This window comes from Pogona vitticeps, chromosome 2, assembly GCF_051106095.1.
Source record: "Pogona vitticeps strain Pit_001003342236 chromosome 2, PviZW2.1, whole genome shotgun sequence".
Lineage (NCBI taxonomy): Eukaryota > Metazoa > Chordata > Lepidosauria > Squamata > Agamidae > Pogona > Pogona vitticeps.
Window position 1 is genome coordinate 10,569,541 of NC_135784.1, and position 19,754 is coordinate 10,589,294.

General features: G+C 44.0%; 1 protein-coding gene across 10 annotated transcripts; it reads left to right on the forward strand.

Moving 5' to 3' along the window:
• Positions 1 to 529: 529 nt before the first annotated feature.
• LOC144583027 (uncharacterized) lies at positions 530 to 19,318 on the forward strand. Of its 10 annotated transcripts, XM_078387662.1 has the most exons (7): positions 532 to 712; positions 1,932 to 2,062; positions 2,764 to 2,850; positions 5,371 to 5,493; positions 6,319 to 6,405; positions 16,651 to 16,784; positions 17,147 to 19,318. In XM_078387662.1, exon 7 carries the CDS (start codon positions 17,147 to 17,149, stop codon positions 19,034 to 19,036), a length of 1,890 nt encoding a protein of 629 aa, XP_078243788.1. In that variant the 5' UTR covers positions 532 to 712; positions 1,932 to 2,062; positions 2,764 to 2,850; positions 5,371 to 5,493; positions 6,319 to 6,405; positions 16,651 to 16,784; the 3' UTR covers positions 19,037 to 19,318. The 10 variants fall into 10 exon arrangements, with proteins under 10 accessions (XP_078243794.1, XP_078243788.1, XP_078243792.1 ...); XM_078387666.1 differs by lacking the exon at positions 1,932 to 2,062; XM_078387661.1 differs by lacking the exon at positions 532 to 712 and having other exon boundaries at positions 1,556 to 2,062; positions 5,371 to 5,615.
• The last annotated feature ends 436 nt before the right edge of the window (positions 19,319 to 19,754 follow it).

The window sequence follows — 19,754 nt, forward strand, 5'->3', positions numbered from 1 at the left end:
TGGATGTATGTATGGAGGAAGAGCTCCTTAATATATCTGAAGGAACTGCGGATTTGCCAGTTTGTAAATACTTGGTGAAAGGAACGTCTCCTGTGTCCAGAGTCTTTGTTTTTGCTCTTTCTCTGGAAATTACTGAAGAAAACCTCAAACAACATAATACTAGCTGTGCAATTCTTATCAAGGACAAAGTGAAGAGTCCTGCTGTGCAGGTAGATGATGGAAGAAGGTGATGTGACGTCAGTTCTCGGCTGTTGAGAGTCTCCCTTTGGAAGGAGAGAAACACAATCCCGGTCGGTCTGAGAGCCTTGAACTCCCTGCTCGTTTGTCTCCTTTTCTCTCTTCAACTATTTGTGAACAGACTCTGGTGACGGGGACTCTTGTGTCTCGTCTGAGTCTTTCCTTCCACCAGAAGTGGAAGAACTTGGGCCGCCCGGAAGAAGCTCCGCACTCCCGCCATTTTCCTCCTCTTTGGAGCCTTCAACGCCCCCCCACCTTGTTTCTGCCTCTTCCCCCCCCCCCCCCCGTTCATGCAGGAGGGGGGAAGGGGAGGAACATAGAGCTACGAAGGCGAAGAAAGAGCCCCTCCCCTGGACGGGCGAGCAGGAACCGGAAGCGGGAATCGCTGCGCCTGCCTCTTCCCCTTCGGCGCAAAAGGACTCCTGGAGAGAAGCGGGGCTTTTGGGGCGCCTCCCGGATCGGCACCTGGACGGAGGTGGGCGCTGGAGGGGGGGGCAGATCGGGGGTGGGGGGTGAGATTTGCATGGGAGGGTGAGTCAGTCTCGGGGGAGGGGGGACTGCTTCTCTGGCCATTGCCGATGGTGCCCGATTGTGGTTTAACCTGCTCGACCTTCGTGCAAGGCATTTTTTTTCCTCCGGGTCTCCTCGAGAGGGAGGAGAAGGGGGGGTTCCAAGGGGGAGAGAGGATCTCTGGAGCCCAGATCCCAACCCCAGAGGCAGGGAGACCAAACCCCCTGCAAGGCCCTAGGGCTTCATCGAGTGTGTGCGTGTGTGTCTGTATGTGTGTATGTAGGGAGGGGAGGGTTAAGGAGACCCTCCTTTCCCCTGAATCCTGCGAGGAGCATCCGGTGGATGGAAACAAAGGAACGGGAGAGAAAGTCACTTGCCTCCCATCTCCCTCCCTTCCTTCTAATGACCTAGGATAACCCCCCTCCCTCCCTCCCTCCCTTAAAGAAAAAAAAGTCCCAGGTGGGGCTGGGGAGGAAAGGGGGGTGGCGCTGGGGGGGGGGCAGGCAGGAGGTGGAGGAGCCGGGATGGGCAGGAGAAGTGGGTTTTCCTCCCTGCACCTACCCTGCAAGGGGGAACGTCTGCAGGACCTCTTGCTCTTTAGCACACACTCTCTCTGTGTGTATTTGTGTTTTTTCCCCCCTGCAGGATCTGGTAGAGAGGCGAGGTAACCCAATCCACCTCAAGAACAGATCCTGAGCTGACGACCAACTGCAAGTGGGGGGACTACCTCCCCCCCCCACTTAGCAGTTTCCTTGTTGTGTTGTTTCTGAACACAGACCATCTTTTTCTTAAAGGCAGGCAGGGGAGAAGCAGGAGAGAGAAGAAGGTGGTGGATTTTCCTCCATGGGATGTTTCTTAGCAGAGGCTGAAAGGGGAGATCTCCCCAGGAACAGTCAGGGCACAATTCAGGACCATGGACTGTGCAAAAGACCTGCCTCTCCTTCCTAAGGATTCTCCCTCCTGCCTCCAATTCATGGCTGTCCATGGGGTGGAGCAAAGGGGGCTTTGGAAAGAGGCCGAAGGAGCTCTGGTCATTTCCACATAGAGGGCAGGAGGAAAGAAGGACCGGAAGGCAACCCAGCCTCCTTCTGGAGCGTTCACTCTCCCAACAGGTCTTTTGTGGAGTGAATGGCTCTTAAGGGTCCGTTCCAGACCAAGTGATTGTGAAATTCTTTTCTTTACAGCAGGGGCAGCCAACACCAAGACACCCCCCCCCACCCTCGGTTGATGCCTTTCCAAGCCCCTGTGAGATTTGGAGTGAGCTCAAAGGGAAGAGCGAAGCCTAAGCAAGGTTGGGGGGGTTGGAAGAGAGCAGGTGAGAAAAGTCCTGAGACCTGAACTCTGCCCGCCTTGGTTTGGCAACCCCACGACACAAGGCCCTTGGCACAAAGGGCACACCCTGCTTTGGGATCCATGAGGTGACAAAAATAACGAAGGGTCCCGTGAGAACAGGGGGCCTGGTCCAACCCTCGGTCCACTACATCACACGGGCTCTGGTGTTTTCTAGATATTCATTTTTTACCATTCTTAGTCTAGTATTGGGTTGATTCTTTTAAAGATTTCTAGACTTCCTATTTTTAAATTTTAAATCTTGTGTTTTAAAAATTTACATAAGCTGCTTTTAAAGGCAAAAAGTGAAGTAAAACATTTTTAAATAAAGAGCGGGAGAAATACACTCTTTTATGTTGATGCTTTCATCGCAGGTCTTCGTGGGGAGAAAGTGCTGTTCCTCTCTGGTTCTCTCCTGTTGCCCCCACTTCACTAGGAGCTTTTATCTCGGAGCCCAGCATGAGATGCTCCTTCCTTCCTTCCCTCCCTCCCTCCCACCCTCCCTTACTGTGGTTTCTTTGTCGGCTGCCTTTCTTTTCCTCTTGTTCTGCTGCCTGAAGGAGAGAGACGGGATGGAGTCCCGTTCAATAGAAACATGAGGAAGGCATACTCCAGAAGGAAACGTTTTTGATTTGCTTTATCCGTAAAGCCTCCAGGCAGATCTTTTCTATTTTTCTTTTCTCCTAGGAAGGGGCGAGACTGAGCTGAATTCTCTTCGCTTTTTTAGGAACAAAAACCAATAACCAAATCCCAGATCCCTCCAATATTTGCAAGGTAAGCGAGATTTGAAGAGATGGCTTAAGTAGCCTTGCCACACACACTCTCCTCTCAGTTTCACTGGCCCAGCAGGTTATCGTCTTGGTAAAACTTGGTCATCTGGATTTGGGGTATAGGGGTTCCCCTTCAAGCCTCCCCTCTTCTTCCTCCTTAACAGATAAGCCACAGTGGGGAGTTTTGCTTTGAACCATCAACATGTACTTCAGATTCTGATGATAATTAAGATGGAATGTCATTTCTGTTCCCACCTACTCCTTCAATGGGAGGATAAAAGGGACAATAGACTAAGGCTAAACCCAAACAAGACAGGGGTCCTCCAACTGGGAGCCCCTGATGTCTGTGATTTGTGTGGGTCCCAACACACACTGGGCGTTCTTCTGGACCCAATGCTGTCAATGGAGAACCAGAAAGTGCCCATGGTCCAACCCACTTCCCTCTTAAACGATCTGCTAACTTCCCTGCCTGGATGCAATTGTCACTCCCCAGATTGGTCCATGCACAGATAGTCTCATGCCTTCCTGGAGTAGATGGCTGTCAGCAAACACGGGTTCGAAAACACACGTGTAAGCCTGGACAGAGAGCAATCAGGAGATTGCACACGCTAAAATGGGCTGAGTGAGTCCAAACGCAGCTAGCCGTGCTACAACACTCCCTCTTACAAGTCTGCCCACATAAGAACACCCTTGTACTCTCAGATATTACTATGAAAAGGTCAAGTGGGCTTTGTAGTCCTTAGACTTAACTTGCGCCACTGACAGGACTCCTAAAGTAAGCTAGGCCGAGGCAGTACTCTCATGATGACCCTATGACAAGTGTACTGTTCAGAAAACCGATTGAGTTTTATAATCTTTAATTTATTAAAGAATAAGCATGTTACTAGATATCAAAGCCAAATTAAACCAAAGCAAATAAACTAGCTGTGTTAGTTACAAAGATGTAGTGAGGCAAAGAAAACATGAGAAATATGCAAATGTCCAAAAACCTTACAAGAATATAAAAAGCCATTAAAAAGAATAAAAACAGTTCCAGTCCAATATTTCATTAGTAAAAACAAAATAATCCAAGTAGGTTATAAAAAGGCTATAGTCCTCAGTGATCCTGTAGAACAAGAATCCTGTACTAAAAAGAAAAATTCAGTAAAAGTCCCATTGTCCTTAGAAAAGTCCAAGAGTATAGTCCATATGAAGCATTTCAAGAAAAGAAGTCCATAAAGGATATTCCATAGGTAACAGTCCATAGGAAATAGTCCATGCTTAGTCCTTAGGAAAAAGCCCATAAGTCCAAGGGTAATCCAGTATAGTAAAGGTTAGTCCCATGTGTCACGAATGAATGAAGGGTCGGTCTTGAATGACTGAAGGGTCGGTCTTGAAAGACAATGTCCATAGGCAAAAAGTTCCTTTTTCAAGAGTAACTGGCAAAGGCTTATCGCACCTTCCCACGATGTCATCCAATCAGAGTTCGTTACCAGGCAAACAGTCCTGTCGCACCACATGACTTCTTTCCCATACACACCAGATGTTATTTGGGTTTACTGTGGTTTCGCAAAAAGTCACAACAATTCCCATCTAATCACACTGAGTCCTTTTCTCAGGCTATCAGAATAACCTTCTCTCCGCTCGCCAAGAAAACAACCTGTCAGCATAGCAAAGATACTTTATACAAAGAAACAAGATGGAACCTCTCTTGCTCATTTCTTAATTACAAAACCCCATATTCCTTACAAGGCTTTAACTCAAAAACCCATCTCATCACAATGGCCACACATTAAACAGGGATAGATGCAGAAGTAATGGGAGATTTCATCTATCCTGATATTTATTGGGTGTTAGATGCTGCCAAGAGCACCAGGTCCAACAAATTCCTTTCTGGGCTTGCAGGCAATTTCATGATCCAGAAAGTGGAAGAGGCAACAAGGGGAACAGCTATTTTAGATCTCATCTTCGCCAACAGGGAGGACCTTGTTAATGAGGTTGAAGTGGTGGGAGTGACCGCCCTCTCTTGGAATTTGTTACACAATGAGAAGGGGAAGCGAAGTGTAATCACACATGCATTCTGGACTTCAAGAAAGCCAATTTTGGTAAATTTAGGGAATTATTGGCTGAAATTCCATGGATGGAAGCATTAAGGAGAGGGGAGTTCAGGACGGGCCCAATTTCTGGGCCCAATCATTAAACATTTTTCAGCTTGCTTTAACGTATCTTCTCAAATTCTCAGATAACGCCTTTGACAAGCTATCCCATTTTGAGTCTAGACCAATCTTATAGCTATAAATATGTGCAACATTTCTGGTCTTATATTCAAAAGAGCATTTCTCATTCAAGGGGTGGAGCAAAGGGGCTTTGGAAAGAGGCCGAAGGAGTTCCGGTCCTTCCACATGGAAGGCAGGAGGAAAGAAGGACCGGAAGGCAACCCGGCCTCTTTCTGGGACATTCCCTCTCCCGGCAGGTCTTTTGCGGAGTGAATGGCTCTGAAGGGTTCGTTCCAGACCAGTTGATTGTGAAATGCTTTTTTTTACAGCAGGGGGAACCAACTACAAAACCCTCACCCTCGGCTGCCGCCTTTCCAAGCCCCTGTGAGGTATCCACTGAGCTCAAAGGGAAGAGCAAACCCTAAGCAAGGTTGGGGGTTGGAAGACAGCAGGTGAGAAAAGTCCTGAGACCTCAACTCTGCCCGCCTTGGGTTGGCAACCCCACAACACAGGGCCCTTGGCACGGATGCTGAGGAGCTCCTTTGGAGACGACGCCTGCATTGGGATCCTTAGGGTGAGAAAAAATAACGAACGGTCCCGTGAGAACAGGGCGCCTGGTTGAATCCTTGGTCCACTACATGACACGGACTCTGGTGTTTTTTAGATATTCATTTTGTTTACCGTTCTTACTGTAGCTTTGGTTGGATTCTTTTTAAAAATTTCTAGACTTCCTGTTTTTAAATTTTAAATCTTGTGTTTTTTAAAAATTTACATAAGCTGCTTTGGGTCCTTTTAAAAGTGAAAGGTGGAGTAAAAAGTTTTAATAAATAGTGGGAAAAATACACTCTTGTATGCTGCTGCTTTCATCACAGGTCTTTGTGGGAAGAAGATCCTGTTGCTCTCTGGTTCCCTGCTGTTGCCCCCTCCTCACTGGGACGGGGGAGCTTTTATCCAGGAGCCCAGCATGAGATCCTCCCTCCCTCCCTCCCTCTTTCCTTCCGTCCTTCCTTCCGTCCTTCCTTCCTTCCTTCCTTCCTTCCTTCCTTCCTTCCTTCCTTCCTTCTTTCTTTCTTTCTTTCTTTCTTTCTTTCTTTCTTTCTTTCTTTCTTTCTTTCTTTCTTTCTGTTCTTCTTGTTCTGCTGCCTGAAGAGGAGAGATGGGGATGGAGCCCCGTTTAATAGAAACATGAGGACGGCACATTCCAGAAGGAAACGTTTTTGATTTAGTTTATCCATAAAGCCTCCAGGCTGATCTTTTCTATTTTTCTTTTCTCCTAGGAAGGGGCAAGACTGAGCTGAATTCTCGTCGCTTTTTTAGGAACAAAAACCAATAACCAAATTCCAGATCCCTCCAACATTTGCAAGGTAAGCGAGATTTGAAGAGGTGGCTTAAGTAGCCTTGCCACACACTCTCTCTTCTCAGTTTCCCCGAAAATAAGACAGGGTCTTATATTATTTTTTGCTCCAAAAAAAAGGCATTAGGGCTTACTTTCAGGGGATGACAGGGGCTCATAATTCCTTGTGTAATATCTTTTTAAATCTATCTCCAATATCATTTTACTCTTGTCATGTTTCCACCACCTATGTAAAAGAGTCTGAAGTTTTTGCCAACATTTTTAACATGAATTTCTAATCGCTAACACCCTTTTTTGCCAGTTTTAAAATGCCATCTATAGAACATCTTTAAAACATTTTCTCTCAGGTTTACTGATTTAATCCATCTATAGTTATCATTCCACATTCGAATCTAATCATCTGTGTCTTTAGCCAAAATTTTGTATCCCTTTCATCATCACTCCTTTCACACTTTCGTTCTCCAAATTCTCTTCTTACAAAAAGATACACTTTTTTGTATGATCTCTCTAGTATAAATCCACAGCTCATCCACCTGGACCTTCCTTTCATAAAAGTCCATTATTTTGTCTTCAGTCTTGATTCTAAATTTTCTTTTTCTGCTACTCCCACTGCTTTGGTGAATTGGTCTTTCTTCTGAATAGTCCGTTCCACGTCCTGTTTGAGTCCTGACATTACCACCTTAATTTCTAGAGTTTGGGCTTTGATCTGATCTGTAAATTGATTAATAATGTTCATTTGAATCTCCTGCATCTAGTTCTTTTTTTTTTTCCTTTTTTATATATTTATTTAGGAACAGGGATAAAGGGTACAAAAAGAAAGAAGGGATAGAGAAGGGAAAATGGTTTTGGGGGATAGGAGAGCATAAAGTATAACATCATCCAATCAATTCATATTACTAATATATATCAACTTTTTGCTTTTTCACAGTTTGATTACCCTCCTGCTTTTATCTTATCATTTAATTTTAATTTTATTCTATGTTATTCCAACATTGTCTGGTAGCTGCTGCCATTTATACAATACATCCCATCGTTCATTTTCTTTTTGAATTGAACAGTCTTTCAGCCCATCTGACAGAATATCCATTTTTTTCACTTCCCATATTTTCACCATAAGATTGTCTGGTTTCAGTATCTCTGCCTCCTTAAGATTTTTGTCATAATGCTTTTTAATTTTGGAGGCTGCATGGGTCACTGGATAACTCTCTACTGCATTCATATTACCTGGTGTCATATCTAATACAGACGATTCTAAAGTTTGTACAACTTCATTTGAGTTTTGTTTGGCATCTACTGTCCCCTCTTTCGTCCCTTTCATCAAATCTTCTATTTTGCTAAGACCTGCATTCACTTGCTGGAACCCTGATAATATTAGCCTTTGTATATTAATCTGCCATTCCTTTTCTATTTCTTGCACCACTATTCCAGAACTTTGGGGTTGAACAGACCAAATCTCCATTTGTTCTTTTGAATTTTTGGGGTCCATCTCAGGCATGGGGTTTGTATAAATACCACAATAATCACCCCCTAGAAATCCTTCCACAGTTTCCACAATTTTATCAACAATTCAAACCCCTCATCATAAATCTCCCCCCAATCTTTGTCCAAATATTGTAGTATAAAAATCAACTTTTAGCCCAGCAAATACAATATCAATTAGAACCGTGACGCAGTTATTTCTCCTTCTCCTGAGTTCAGCAAGCTTCTATTATTAGACTCACACGCGGTCTGCAGTCCGACAAACTTAACAACAGTCACAGAGTCTCAAACTGTCCAGTAGATTGTCCTTGGAGCTCGTCTTGTGATCTTCATTAACCCCTTAATGCTCCTTAGTCCAGTCGGCCACGTCAGCTCCTTCTCCCGAAAACCACCAAATTCTATTATTTATAGTTCCCAAAGTCCAGAGAAGGCAAGAGTAACGTATCCCAGCCACACTGCATCCACCGAAGTCTCTTAAATCCAGTCAGACGGTGTTGCTGTCTGGGACTCTTTTCCAGAAACATAAGATTTATTTTTCCATCTCAGACTCTTGGCTTTAGAATCAGCCTGGCGTTTTAACAGTTCACTTGGAGAAGCTTAGTTTCGCTTTTGAGTCAGACTGATAAGATAAACCCGCCGCTGCGTTTATTCTTTCAGCCAAATATTTTCATTCTTATTTCAGCTTAATGAGGCTGTTTCATAAATCAGAGGCTTCGGCTTACTTACTTGTTATATATTATTAGTTTATATTGATTGGTCTCCTCTCCCCCGGTAAAGGGTTCCTCGCGGCTCAGTGCCAAAAAATGGCGCCCGCTCCAGTCCGTGCACGGTGATTTCTTCAGAAGAAAAAAGTCTGGGTCTGCCTCCCTTTCTTCTCCTTCTGCTGCTCACCATCTGCTTCAGAGAGACTTCTTCTAGACTCTCCTTTGATCCCCATTTCAAAAGGGGGATCCCGGGCCGGAGGGTTCCAGTTTTTTCCAGAGAGCTCCTCTCTGGAGTTGCTGGCAGCACCGCAACAAAGCCCCGCCTCGAATCTCCTGCATCTAGTTCTTAAAAGAATGTGCCATTTCTATTTCTTGGGTATAAATTTATTGTAAGGTAACAATTTCCCGTTGACCCCTATTTGAGTTGAGATGAGTCCTTGTCTCAACCAGGCTGTCCCACTGGCACTCTTTCCCAAGTCTATTCCCAATTAAAAACCACTGAGAAACCAAATTATAATCATCCAGAACTCTCAGAACTCATGAAAATACTGGACTCAAAGTAGCTTAGTTTGTGGCCTGTTAGAAAACAAATTAAATATGGTAGCAGGTTATCTGTTCAAGAGACCAAGCATCAGCTTTTAAGTATTATTGTTTTATTAGAAAAATAAAGATTTAAATAAACTCAGTTTATTGCAAAGCATAGCATTCAAAATCATTTCCATAACTAAGGTAGTTAGAAATTTAGCAAATCCCAGCTACAAAAATAAAATAAGAAAATTACTAACTAAGAAAAATAGGTAAGGCAGAGCCTCCCTTTTTATTCTCCTACTATGAACTACATCCTAGCAAATTTCTGGGAACTCCAAAGTCCATTCAAAAATCTATAATCCAAGGTAAAGTCCAAAAATCCATAATTCCAAAAATCCAAAAAAGAGTCCAAAAAGAGTCTCTCTCTCTCTCTCTCTCTCTCTCTCTCTCTCTCTCTCTCTCTCTCTCTGGAACATCCTGTCATTTTCTTCTCATGCTGGAACACCCCCCTTCTTCACTCTCCAGTGCTGTTCACCAATCAGGACAAAGGACTGCTCGTCTCTCTCCTCCTCCCTTTCTCATGAGATCGCAGGTGTTGTTGACATTCTTCCCCATTGTTATGGCTTTGGCTCTTCATCTTCGGCCTTGGCAAAGCTAGCTATAAGACAACATTCCTAACTAGCTGTAAGGGAAAAACAGCATCTCAATGCTTCTAGTAAAATGACACAGACCAAGATGGATTCTTTCTACACCATTCCATGACTACAAATCCCATTTAGCAATTACATTCTAGCTTCCATATCCTAAACCATGACAACAATACCTTCCACAATGAAGACAAGTGCAATCTCTTCCCTGTCCAGCTCCCTGATTTTGCTGCTTTCATGACTGCCTTTTTGCCTCAGCCTGCTGGACAAGTGTCTCTCCAAATTGGGAGAGATCATGATGCAACACCTACCTTCAGGCTGAACACTCAGATGTCAAGGTTTCGATCTGTTGAGGTCCATTCCTAAGGCCTTCAGATCCCACTTGCAGATGTCCTTGTATCACACTTGTGGTCTCCCTCTGGGGCAATGTCCCTGCACTAATTCTCCATACAGGAGATCTTTTGGAATCCAACCATCAGCCATTCTCATGACATGCTCAAGCCAATGTAGACGTCGCTGTTTCAGTAATGTATATATGCTAAAAATTCCAGCTCGTCCTAGGACTTTGACCTGCCAGGTGATACCAAAAATGTATCGGAGACAATGCATATGGAAGGTGTTCATCTTCCTCTCCTGTCATGCACAAAGGGTCCAGGACCAGTAGAGGAGTGTGCTCAGGACACAGGCTCTATAGACCTGGATCTTGGTATATGCCGTAAGCTTCTTGTTAAGCCATACTCTCTTTGTGAGTCTTGAGAACATGGTAGCTGCTTTCCTGAGGCGTTTATCCAGCTCGACATCTAGAGAGAGGGTGTCAGAGATGGTTGAGCCAAGGTACACAAAGTCATGAACAACCTCCAATTCTTGTGTGGAGATGGTAATAGAGCAGGGGTCAGGGAAGTTTTTTATCTTCCCCCCCCCCCAAAAAAAAAATTATACATGCCAACATTACCCCCTTGATTTGAAAGGAAAGAAATCATACATTATTTGAATTCAAAATCTTATTGAATCTACACAGGCTGTGTACCAAACTAGCAGGATATATCATCAGTATCAATGGCTGCCAGGCGATGTGCCGAACTAGCAGGATGGACCATATTTAATAAAGATGTGCACTATTTTTGCTGGAAAACATTGCACATCAGCCATGGGGTGGTATAGGGAGTAGTAAGTTGTCCAACGTGCCTGGCAAGTTGCATTCCCTGGTCAGATGCTTGAGAAAGGAATTTGTCAGGAAGAGAGATTGCTGTCTGAATTTGAAGTTTTCTGGTGATCCTTTGCTGACAGCCCTACTCTCCTGTAGGATCTTGCCCCCCCCCTTCCACTGCTAGGGAGAGTGTTTGCTGACCTGGAGTTTCCACAGGGGTTCCCAGAGCCCTGAGATTCCCTCTGCTCTCTCTGCCCTCGCTCCGCCTCCCAAGAACTGATGTGCTATAGGCACAATCTGAGACTGTTCCAACAAGAAGGAAAAATGGGAGATGTCTAAAGAAACAGAATGGATGACTAAAGGAATTTCAACTCAGCTAAGTTTAAAAAAATGTGGAAGAAATGGAAAAACGGGGAAAGCAGCAAAGAGGAATACAAGCAAATAGCCAATAGATGTAGGGGGATGTTAAGAAAAGCTAAAGCACAGCACAAACTTAGACTTGCTAGAGAGTTTAAAGGTAAAAAAGGGATTTTTTAAGTTATGTCAGCATTAAAAGGAAAAAGAAGGAAACAATGGAGTCTCTGGGTGGAGATGATGGCCAATTACTAACAGGGAAAAGGCAGAACTACTCAACACCTTCTTTGCCTCAGTTTTTTCCTACCTGAGGGAGGAAGAGCAGGTGAAATGCAGTGCGGGAAATGCAGCACAGAATAGGTAGAGAAGTAGTACAGGATTGCCTGGCTACCTTGGATGAATTTTAGTCTCTTGGGCCAGACGAATTCCATCCAAGGATATTAAAAGGACTGGCAGAAGTAATATCAGAACCATTGGCAATAATATTTGAGAATTCTTGGAGAACAGGGGAAGTCCCCACAGATGGGAAGAGGGCAAATTATCTGCCTGTCAGTCTGACATCAATTCCTGAAAGACTCAAGAGAACATAATTAAGCAGACAGTTTGTAATTACTTAGAAAGCAATGCTGTCATTACTAGAAGTCAAAATGGGTTTCTCAAAAACAAGTAATGGCAGACTAATAGCCTCGTGGCGCAGTGGTTAAAACGCTGTACTGCAGCTAAAACTGTGCTCACGACCTGGGGTTCAAATCCCAGGTAGCCGGCTCAAGGTTGACTCAGCCTTCCATTCTTCCGAGGTCGGTAAAATGAGTACCCAGCTTGCTGGGGGGGCAATGTGTAGCCTGTATAATTAAATTGTAAACCGCCCGGAGAGTGCTTGTAGTGCTATGGGGCGGTATATAAGTCCAATAAATAAATAAATAATTTGGTTTCTTTTTTCGATAGACTTACAGGCCTGGAGAATGAAGGGAACACTGTGTGTAGTGTATCTTGATTTCAGTAGGGCCTTCAACAAGGATCCTCACAAAATTCTTGCAAAGAAGCTAGTAGAATGTGGGACAGACAGTGCTACTGTTTAGTGGATTTGTAATTGGTTGACTGACCGAACCCAAAGGGTGATCACAAACGGCTCCCCTTCATCCTGGAAAGAGGTGACTAGTGGAGTGCCCCAGGGTTCCGTTCTGGGTCCTGTGTTATTCAACGTCTTTATCAGTTACTTGGATAAAGGAATAGAGAGTATGCCGATCACATTTGCAGATGATAGCAAATTGACAGGGGCTGCTAATTCCCCAGAGGACAGGATTTATTTATTTATTTATTAATTTATTTATTAAATTTATACCCCGCCCCTCTAGACCATGTCTACTCGGGGCGGCTTACAACATAAAAATCAATATAAAATACATATAATCATTAAAAATACAGTTACTATATTAATTAAAACAATTAATTTAAGAAAAAAATTAACATTAAAATTCAAAATGACCTTGGCAGATTAGAGTCATGGGCCAAAACTAACAAAATGAATATCAACAGGTCCTGCAGCTGTGCGGAAAAAATGAACTGCACAGATATAGGATGGAAGAGACCTGTGAAAGGGATCTAGGAGTCTTGGTAGACCACAAGCTGAGCAACAGTCAGCAGGGTGATGCGGCTGCCAAGAAAGCCAATGCAATTCTTGGTTGGATCAATAGGAGTATAGTGTCTAGATCAAGGGAAGTGGTAGTACCACTCTATTCTACATTAGTCAGACCTCACCTGGAGTACTGTGTCCAGTTCTGGGCACCTCAAATCAAAAAGGATGTTGACAACCTGGAACGTGTCCAGAGTAGGGCGACTGAAATGGTTAAAAGTCTGGAAACCATGTCCTACAAGGAGTGTCTTAGGGAGTTGGGAATGTTTAGCCTTACAAAAAGAAGGTTGAGAGGGGACACGATAGCCATGTTTTAATCTTTGCAAGGATGTCACGTTGAAGAGGGGACAGGTTTGTTTTCCAGGGCTCCAGAGACTAGGAGACGGAGCAATGGTTTCAAACTACAGGAAAAGAGATTCCATCTGAACATTAGGAAGAGCTTCCTGATGGTCAGAGCTGTCCTGAGGTGGAGAAGGCTACCTGGAAGGGTGGTGGAGTCTCCTTCTTTGCAATGGAGTCTGACCCGCCATCCATCTCCATTCTGCTGGATTCTACCCCTTGTTTGACCTAGATGGCCATCCAACATGCCCCTTCCTATCCCTCCTGTAGAGTTTGTCATCTGGGACTGCAGCATCCCACTGTTTCTCTGAATCTCTCCAGGTTTCCATTATGACCATTATTCCATTATGGCCACTGTATCAATCTTATATCTACCCTCCAAATGTTCCAGCTCTCCCATCTTTGCTGAGAGGTTTTGGGCACTTGCCTAAAAGCACCTGCATATGGGGGTCCCCCAAGAAGGGCTGCTTGTTTTCTTCTCCTTCCAGTGAACCAACAATTCCATCCCATCACGCTCCCAGTCCTAATTCCCACACTGTAATCACTTTGTTGTTCTCTACTCTCTCCACCCTCATTCTACAGGGATGAGGAGTCCTGAAATGGATGCTGCTCGGCTCCTGTCATCTTTCCTCCCATGTTCAATTTAAAAGCTGCTCTGCCACCTTTTCTATGTTACACACCAGCAGTCAGGCTCCGTCTTCATTCAAGTGAAGCCGGTCTCGCTTGTACAAGCCCGGCTTGTCCCAAAACATTAACGAGTGCCAAATGAATCTAAACCCTTCCCCTTGACACCACCGTCTCATCCACACGTCGAGACCTCTGAGCTCCGCCTGCCTAGTTCATCGTGCATGTAGAACAGGTAGCGCTTCCAAGAACGCTACCTTTGAGATACTGGCTTTGAGCTTCCTCTCTAACAACCGTAATTTGGCCTCCAGGACCGCTTGGCTACATTTCCCCCATGTGTTTGGTGCCGACATGCACCACCAGTGCTACTTCATCCCTAGCACTCTTTACAACCCTCTCCATGTGAGACGTAACATCTACAACCTTTGCACCAGGCAGGGGAGTCACTGTGCAGTCCTCACAACCGTCTCAAACACCACACTCTGTTTTCTTGACGATCTAAACGCCCATTACCAGAAACCCTCTAACTTCCTCCCCATGAGGAGTATCCTCAATGTGACTGTGTACAGGCCCATCAACTGAAGAAGGGGTCTCCTCGAGGGTGTGATTTCCCGCTTGTCAAGATTAGCATCCTCCAGCCCGGAGACTTCCAATTCCAGCAGCTGAGGAGCTGCTTGTTAATAGGTGGGATGATGCCTGAAGGTCTCTGGAGGTCTCACCATGGTCCCTCTCTCCCTTCCTCTGCTTCTCCCTGTCTGCAACCAAGCCCTCTAGGGAGCAAATCCATTCCCTGAGATCCAGGAGAGCTCCTTGCAAGGAGGACACACCCCTGACTTTTGCCCAAGAGGCGTAAAGTCACGCATGTGACCCTCGGAGCAAAACACAGGATAACCCCCAACTGCTGGCTTCCTGACTGCATGCTGGTCTTTGTTTCGAGCTTGCCAAACCTCTCCTCAAAGGACGTGAGAGGCAGTATCTGGAGCCCAGGCTTCCTCGCCCTGCAGCTGAACTCCCTGTGTCTTCTTAGCCTGCACTTGGTTGCTGCATCACATCTATCCACTTTTACTCTTCCTTTCTAACACTGTCCTTGGTATTTATTTTTGCTGACCAATCCTTTAATTCAAATATTTGTTTCCTCTTTAATCAACTTTGAGAAATTCCCTTCTAATTTTCTAGAAGTACAATTGTGAGGGAGAATAAAAGAGTGAGGATTTTTAAAAAAGAATTTAAAAATTGATCTTCGGTACATTCATTTTAGACAAGACAATTCTACCAAAGTCTGATAGCTGACCTTCCTATAAACATTTAATTTATTTTTAATTTCTAATTTCAGCTTCTCAAAATCTTGTTTTTTATAATCTTTTCATATTTAGTAATATTTATTCCTCCTTATTCTAATATATATAGTAATAGTATTTTTCATCTTTATTCTAATTAAAGGAGGTCATCTCAGGTTTATTCCAGTTCATTTTGTCCTTTCCCCACTGATTACAGTTACTGCTGATAATGCTGATCTCTCCTTAAGATGCATGTAGAGCTGTGTTTCCCAACCTTTTTTTGAGTCGTGACCGCCTTGTATAATGACTAAGTGATCTGCAATTCCACCTCCCACATTTTCCTTTACAAGGCATTTTAATGGGAGAATGAAATTACATCAAAATAGACTTTTCAGAATAGAGTTCTACCCTAATGATTAAAGGAGGGCTGGAAATCTACCTTTATTTATTTATTTATTTATATTATTTTATTTTATTTTATTTTATTGATTTATGTATTTATTTATTAATTTATTAATTTATTAAATTGATACCCCACCCATCTAGAATGAAGTCTACTCTGGGTGTCTAACAATAATAGATAAAATATAACCATTATAATAAAATAAAAATAACAGTAATAACATTGTTCAAGATGGAGAAAATAATTAGGTGATGACAGGAGGGAAACCCTGCCTAAAGAGCCAGGTCTTAAGTTTACTCTTAGAAACACCCGGTGAGGGAGCCAGACAACTCTCCGGGGGTAGACTGTTCCAGAGGCAAGGGGCCATTGCTGAGAAGGCCCAGGTTCTTGGACTTTCTCTCTGGGCCTCCTTGAGTGTTAGGCCCCTTACTGGCCCTTCCTACCTAGAATGAGGGATTTGAGTAGATCTAGGTGGGAGGAGGCGTTTCGCTAGACATCGAGGTCCTAAACCATTTAGGGCTTTATATGTCTTCATTAACACTTTGAAACCAATGTGGAAATCAACAGGCATCCAATGCAAGGGAGCCAGAGTGGGGGAACTACAGTGGAACCTTGACTTACAAATGACCCTCCTTGTGAATGATTCAAGTTACGAATGGCTCTATTTGCATAAAGTTGCTTTGACTTGCAAGCGGAGCCTCGACTTACGAATTAAACAAAAGAAAAAACCTTTCCTGCCCCTTTTTTTGACCTAAGTTAATCTTAGGTCAGGGATGTGGTAGCACTGTGGGCTAAGCCGCAGAAGCCTGTGCTGCAGGGTCAGAAGACCAGCAGTCGTAAGATCGAATCCACGCAACGGAGTGAGCGCCCGTCGCTTGTCCCAGCTCCCGCCAACCTAGTGGTTTGAAAGCATGCAAATGCGAGTAGATAAATAGGGACCACCTCGGTGGGAACGTAACAGCATTCCGTGTCTAAGTCGTACTGGCCATGTGACCACGGAAAGATTGTCTTCGGACAAACACTGGCTCTATCGCTTGGAAATGGGGATAAGCACCGCCCCTAGAGTCGAACACAACTGGACAAAAATTGTCAAGGGGAACCTTTACCTTTTTAATTTTAGATCAAAGAAAGAAAAAGAAGAAAAATTCACCCCCTAGTGGCAGAGTATGGATTAACTGGCTTTGCATTAGTTCCTATGTGAACTAATGCCTCTACCTACGAACAGCGCCTCAACATACAAACAGAAAACAGCAGGTATGGATTAAATGGTTTTCAATGCATTCCTATGGAAATTTTTTCCTCAGCTTGCAAACTTTTCAATACACAAATGCTGTTCCAATACGGATTAAGTTTGTAAGTCGAGGTACCACTGTATGCTGATGTTTTCTCACCCCAGTGAGAAGTCTGACCACTGCATTCTGGACCATTTGAAGCTTCCACATCAGTCTCAAAGGCTGTTCCACGTACAGCACATTACAGTAGTCTAATTTTGACATTACAGGCACATGAACTATCTTTCCTTCCTTCTCTATGACTCAGGTGGAGCCTGAATGGATCTTTCCTTATCCCTGCAAATTTCTGACATAGTTGCTTCACTTCTTTTTCTAATCTATCAGATGATGAACAGGAGAAGAGGAATTTCCCAAGACCACCTGGGGCATCCTGGGCAGGAACTCATATTCAAGCAAGAAAACAGAGAATTGAAAATCCAAGAGGATAGGAATGGACATCAAATGAAAGAAGTAACGCAGGGGAGACAGCACATAAAAGCATGTCACCTCAGTAGACAACAAATAACTCATGCAGGAGAGAAACTGTATCCATGTATGGAATGTGGAAAGAGCTTCAGTCACAGTGGTGCCCTCAGGTCACATCAAAGAACTCACACTGGGGAGAAACCATATAAATGCATGGAATGTGGGAAAAGCTTCAGTCAGAGTTCTAACCTCAGGAGACATCAAAGAACTCACACTGGGGAGAAACCACATAAATGCACGGAATGTGGAAAGTGCTTCAGTCTTAGAGGTAACCTTAGGAAACATGAAGGAACTCACACTGGGGAGAAACCACATAAATGCTTGGAATGTGGAAAGAGCTTCAATCACAGTGGTGTCCTTTGGAGACATCAAAGGACTCACACTGGGGAGAAACCACATAAATGCATGGAATGTGGAAAGACCTTTAGTCAGAGTGGTAACCTTAGGTTACATCAAAGGACTCACACTGGGGAGAAACCACATAAATGCATGGAATGTGGAAAGAGCTTCATTGACAGTGGTAAGCTTAGGTTACATGAAAGAATTCACACTGGGGAGAAACCATATAAATGCATGGAATGTGGAAAAGGCTTCACTCAGAATGGTAGCCTTAGGTTACATCAAAGGACTCACACTGGAGAGAAACCACATAAATGCATGGAATGTGGAAAGAGCTTTATTTCAAGTGGTACCCTTAGGACACATCAAAGTACTCACACTGGGGAGAAACCACATAAATGCATAGAATGTGGAAAGAGCTTTAGTCACAGTGGTGTCCTGAGGTTACATGAAAGAACTCACACTGGGGAGAAACCACATAAATGCATGGAATGTGGAAAGAGCTTTATTTCGAGTGGTGAACTTAGGTTACATGAAAGAACTCACACTGGGGAGAAACCACATAAATGCATGGAATGTGGAAAGAGCTTCATTGACAGTGGTAAGCTTAGGTTACATGAAAGAACTCACACTGGGGAGAAACCACATAAATGCATGGAATGTGGAAAGACCTTTAGTCAGAGTTCTACCCTCAGGGTACATCAAAGAATTCACACTGGCGAGAAACCACATAAATGCATGGAATGTGGAAAGAGCTTCAGTCACAGTGGTAAGCTTAGGTTACATGAAAGAACTCACACTGGGGAGAAACCACATAAATGCATGGAGTGCGGAAAGAGCTTTTGTTGTAGTGGTGATCTTAGGAAACATGAAAGAACTCACACTGGGGAGAGACCACATAAATGCATGGAATGTGGAAAAAGCTTCACTCAGAATGGTCATCTTAGGTTACATGAAAGAACTCACACTGGGGAGAAACCACATAAATGCATGGAATGTGGAAAGAGCTTTATTTCGAGTGGTGAACTTAGGTTACATGAAAGAACTCACACTGGGGAGAAGCCATATAAATGTGTGGAATGTGGAAAGGGCTTTAGTCGCAGTAATGTCCTTAGATTACATGAAAGAACTCACACTGGGGAGAAACCACATAAATGCATGGAATGTGGAAAGGGCTTTAGTCACAGAGGTAACCTTAGTAAACATGAAAGAGCTCACACTGGTGAGAAACCATATAAATGTATGGAATGTGGAAAGAGCTTTATTTCAAGTGGTGAACTGAGGTTCCATCAAAGAACTCACACTGGGGAGAAGCCCTATAAATGCATGCAATGTGGAAAAAGCTTCAGTTACTGTAGTAACCTCAGGTCACATCAAAGAATACATACTGGAGAGAAACCACATGAATGAATGAAATGTGTAAATAGCTTCAGAGTAGTAACCTTAAAGGTACCCTTGACAGTTATGTCCTGTCGTGTCCAATTCTACATCACCTTTTCAAGCCGTAGAGCAAGCATTTGTCTATAGACACTTTGTATCTATGGACAAAGCTTTAGTCAAGAGTGGTAACCGTAGGTCACATCAAAGAATTCACACTGGGGAGAAACCATAGAAATGTGTGGAATGTAAAAAGAGTTTCAGTAGGAGCAGTTATCTGTGTTCATAACAAATAAATCATGTCAATGCATCAAATGTGGAATGGTTTTATTAAACAAATAGCCTTGTTGTAGAATGATTACATTTGGAACCTTGTGTTAAACAAATGAGAATAAGAATATATTGTACAGTGGTGCCTCGCAGAACGGGCGCCTCGTAGAGCAATGAATCCGCTCTACGAGGCCGGTTTTGCGATCGCAAATGCGATTGCAAAACGGTGTCCGCATAGGGCGAAAATCGCAGAGCGAAGGTCAGTAAGCGGTTCGCTTACCGACCTTCGCTTTGCAACCCGCCGATCAGCTGTCCGGACGGTCCAAAATGGCCACTGGAACAGCCTAAATGGCCGCGCAGTGTTTTCGCGCCGTCGGTAGACGAGGGGAGGGCGGGAAAAAGCTGTGCGCAGCCATTTCGGCTGCTCAGGTGGTCATTTTGGACCCGCTAAACAGCTGATCCGTGGTCTCGCTGCAGCTGA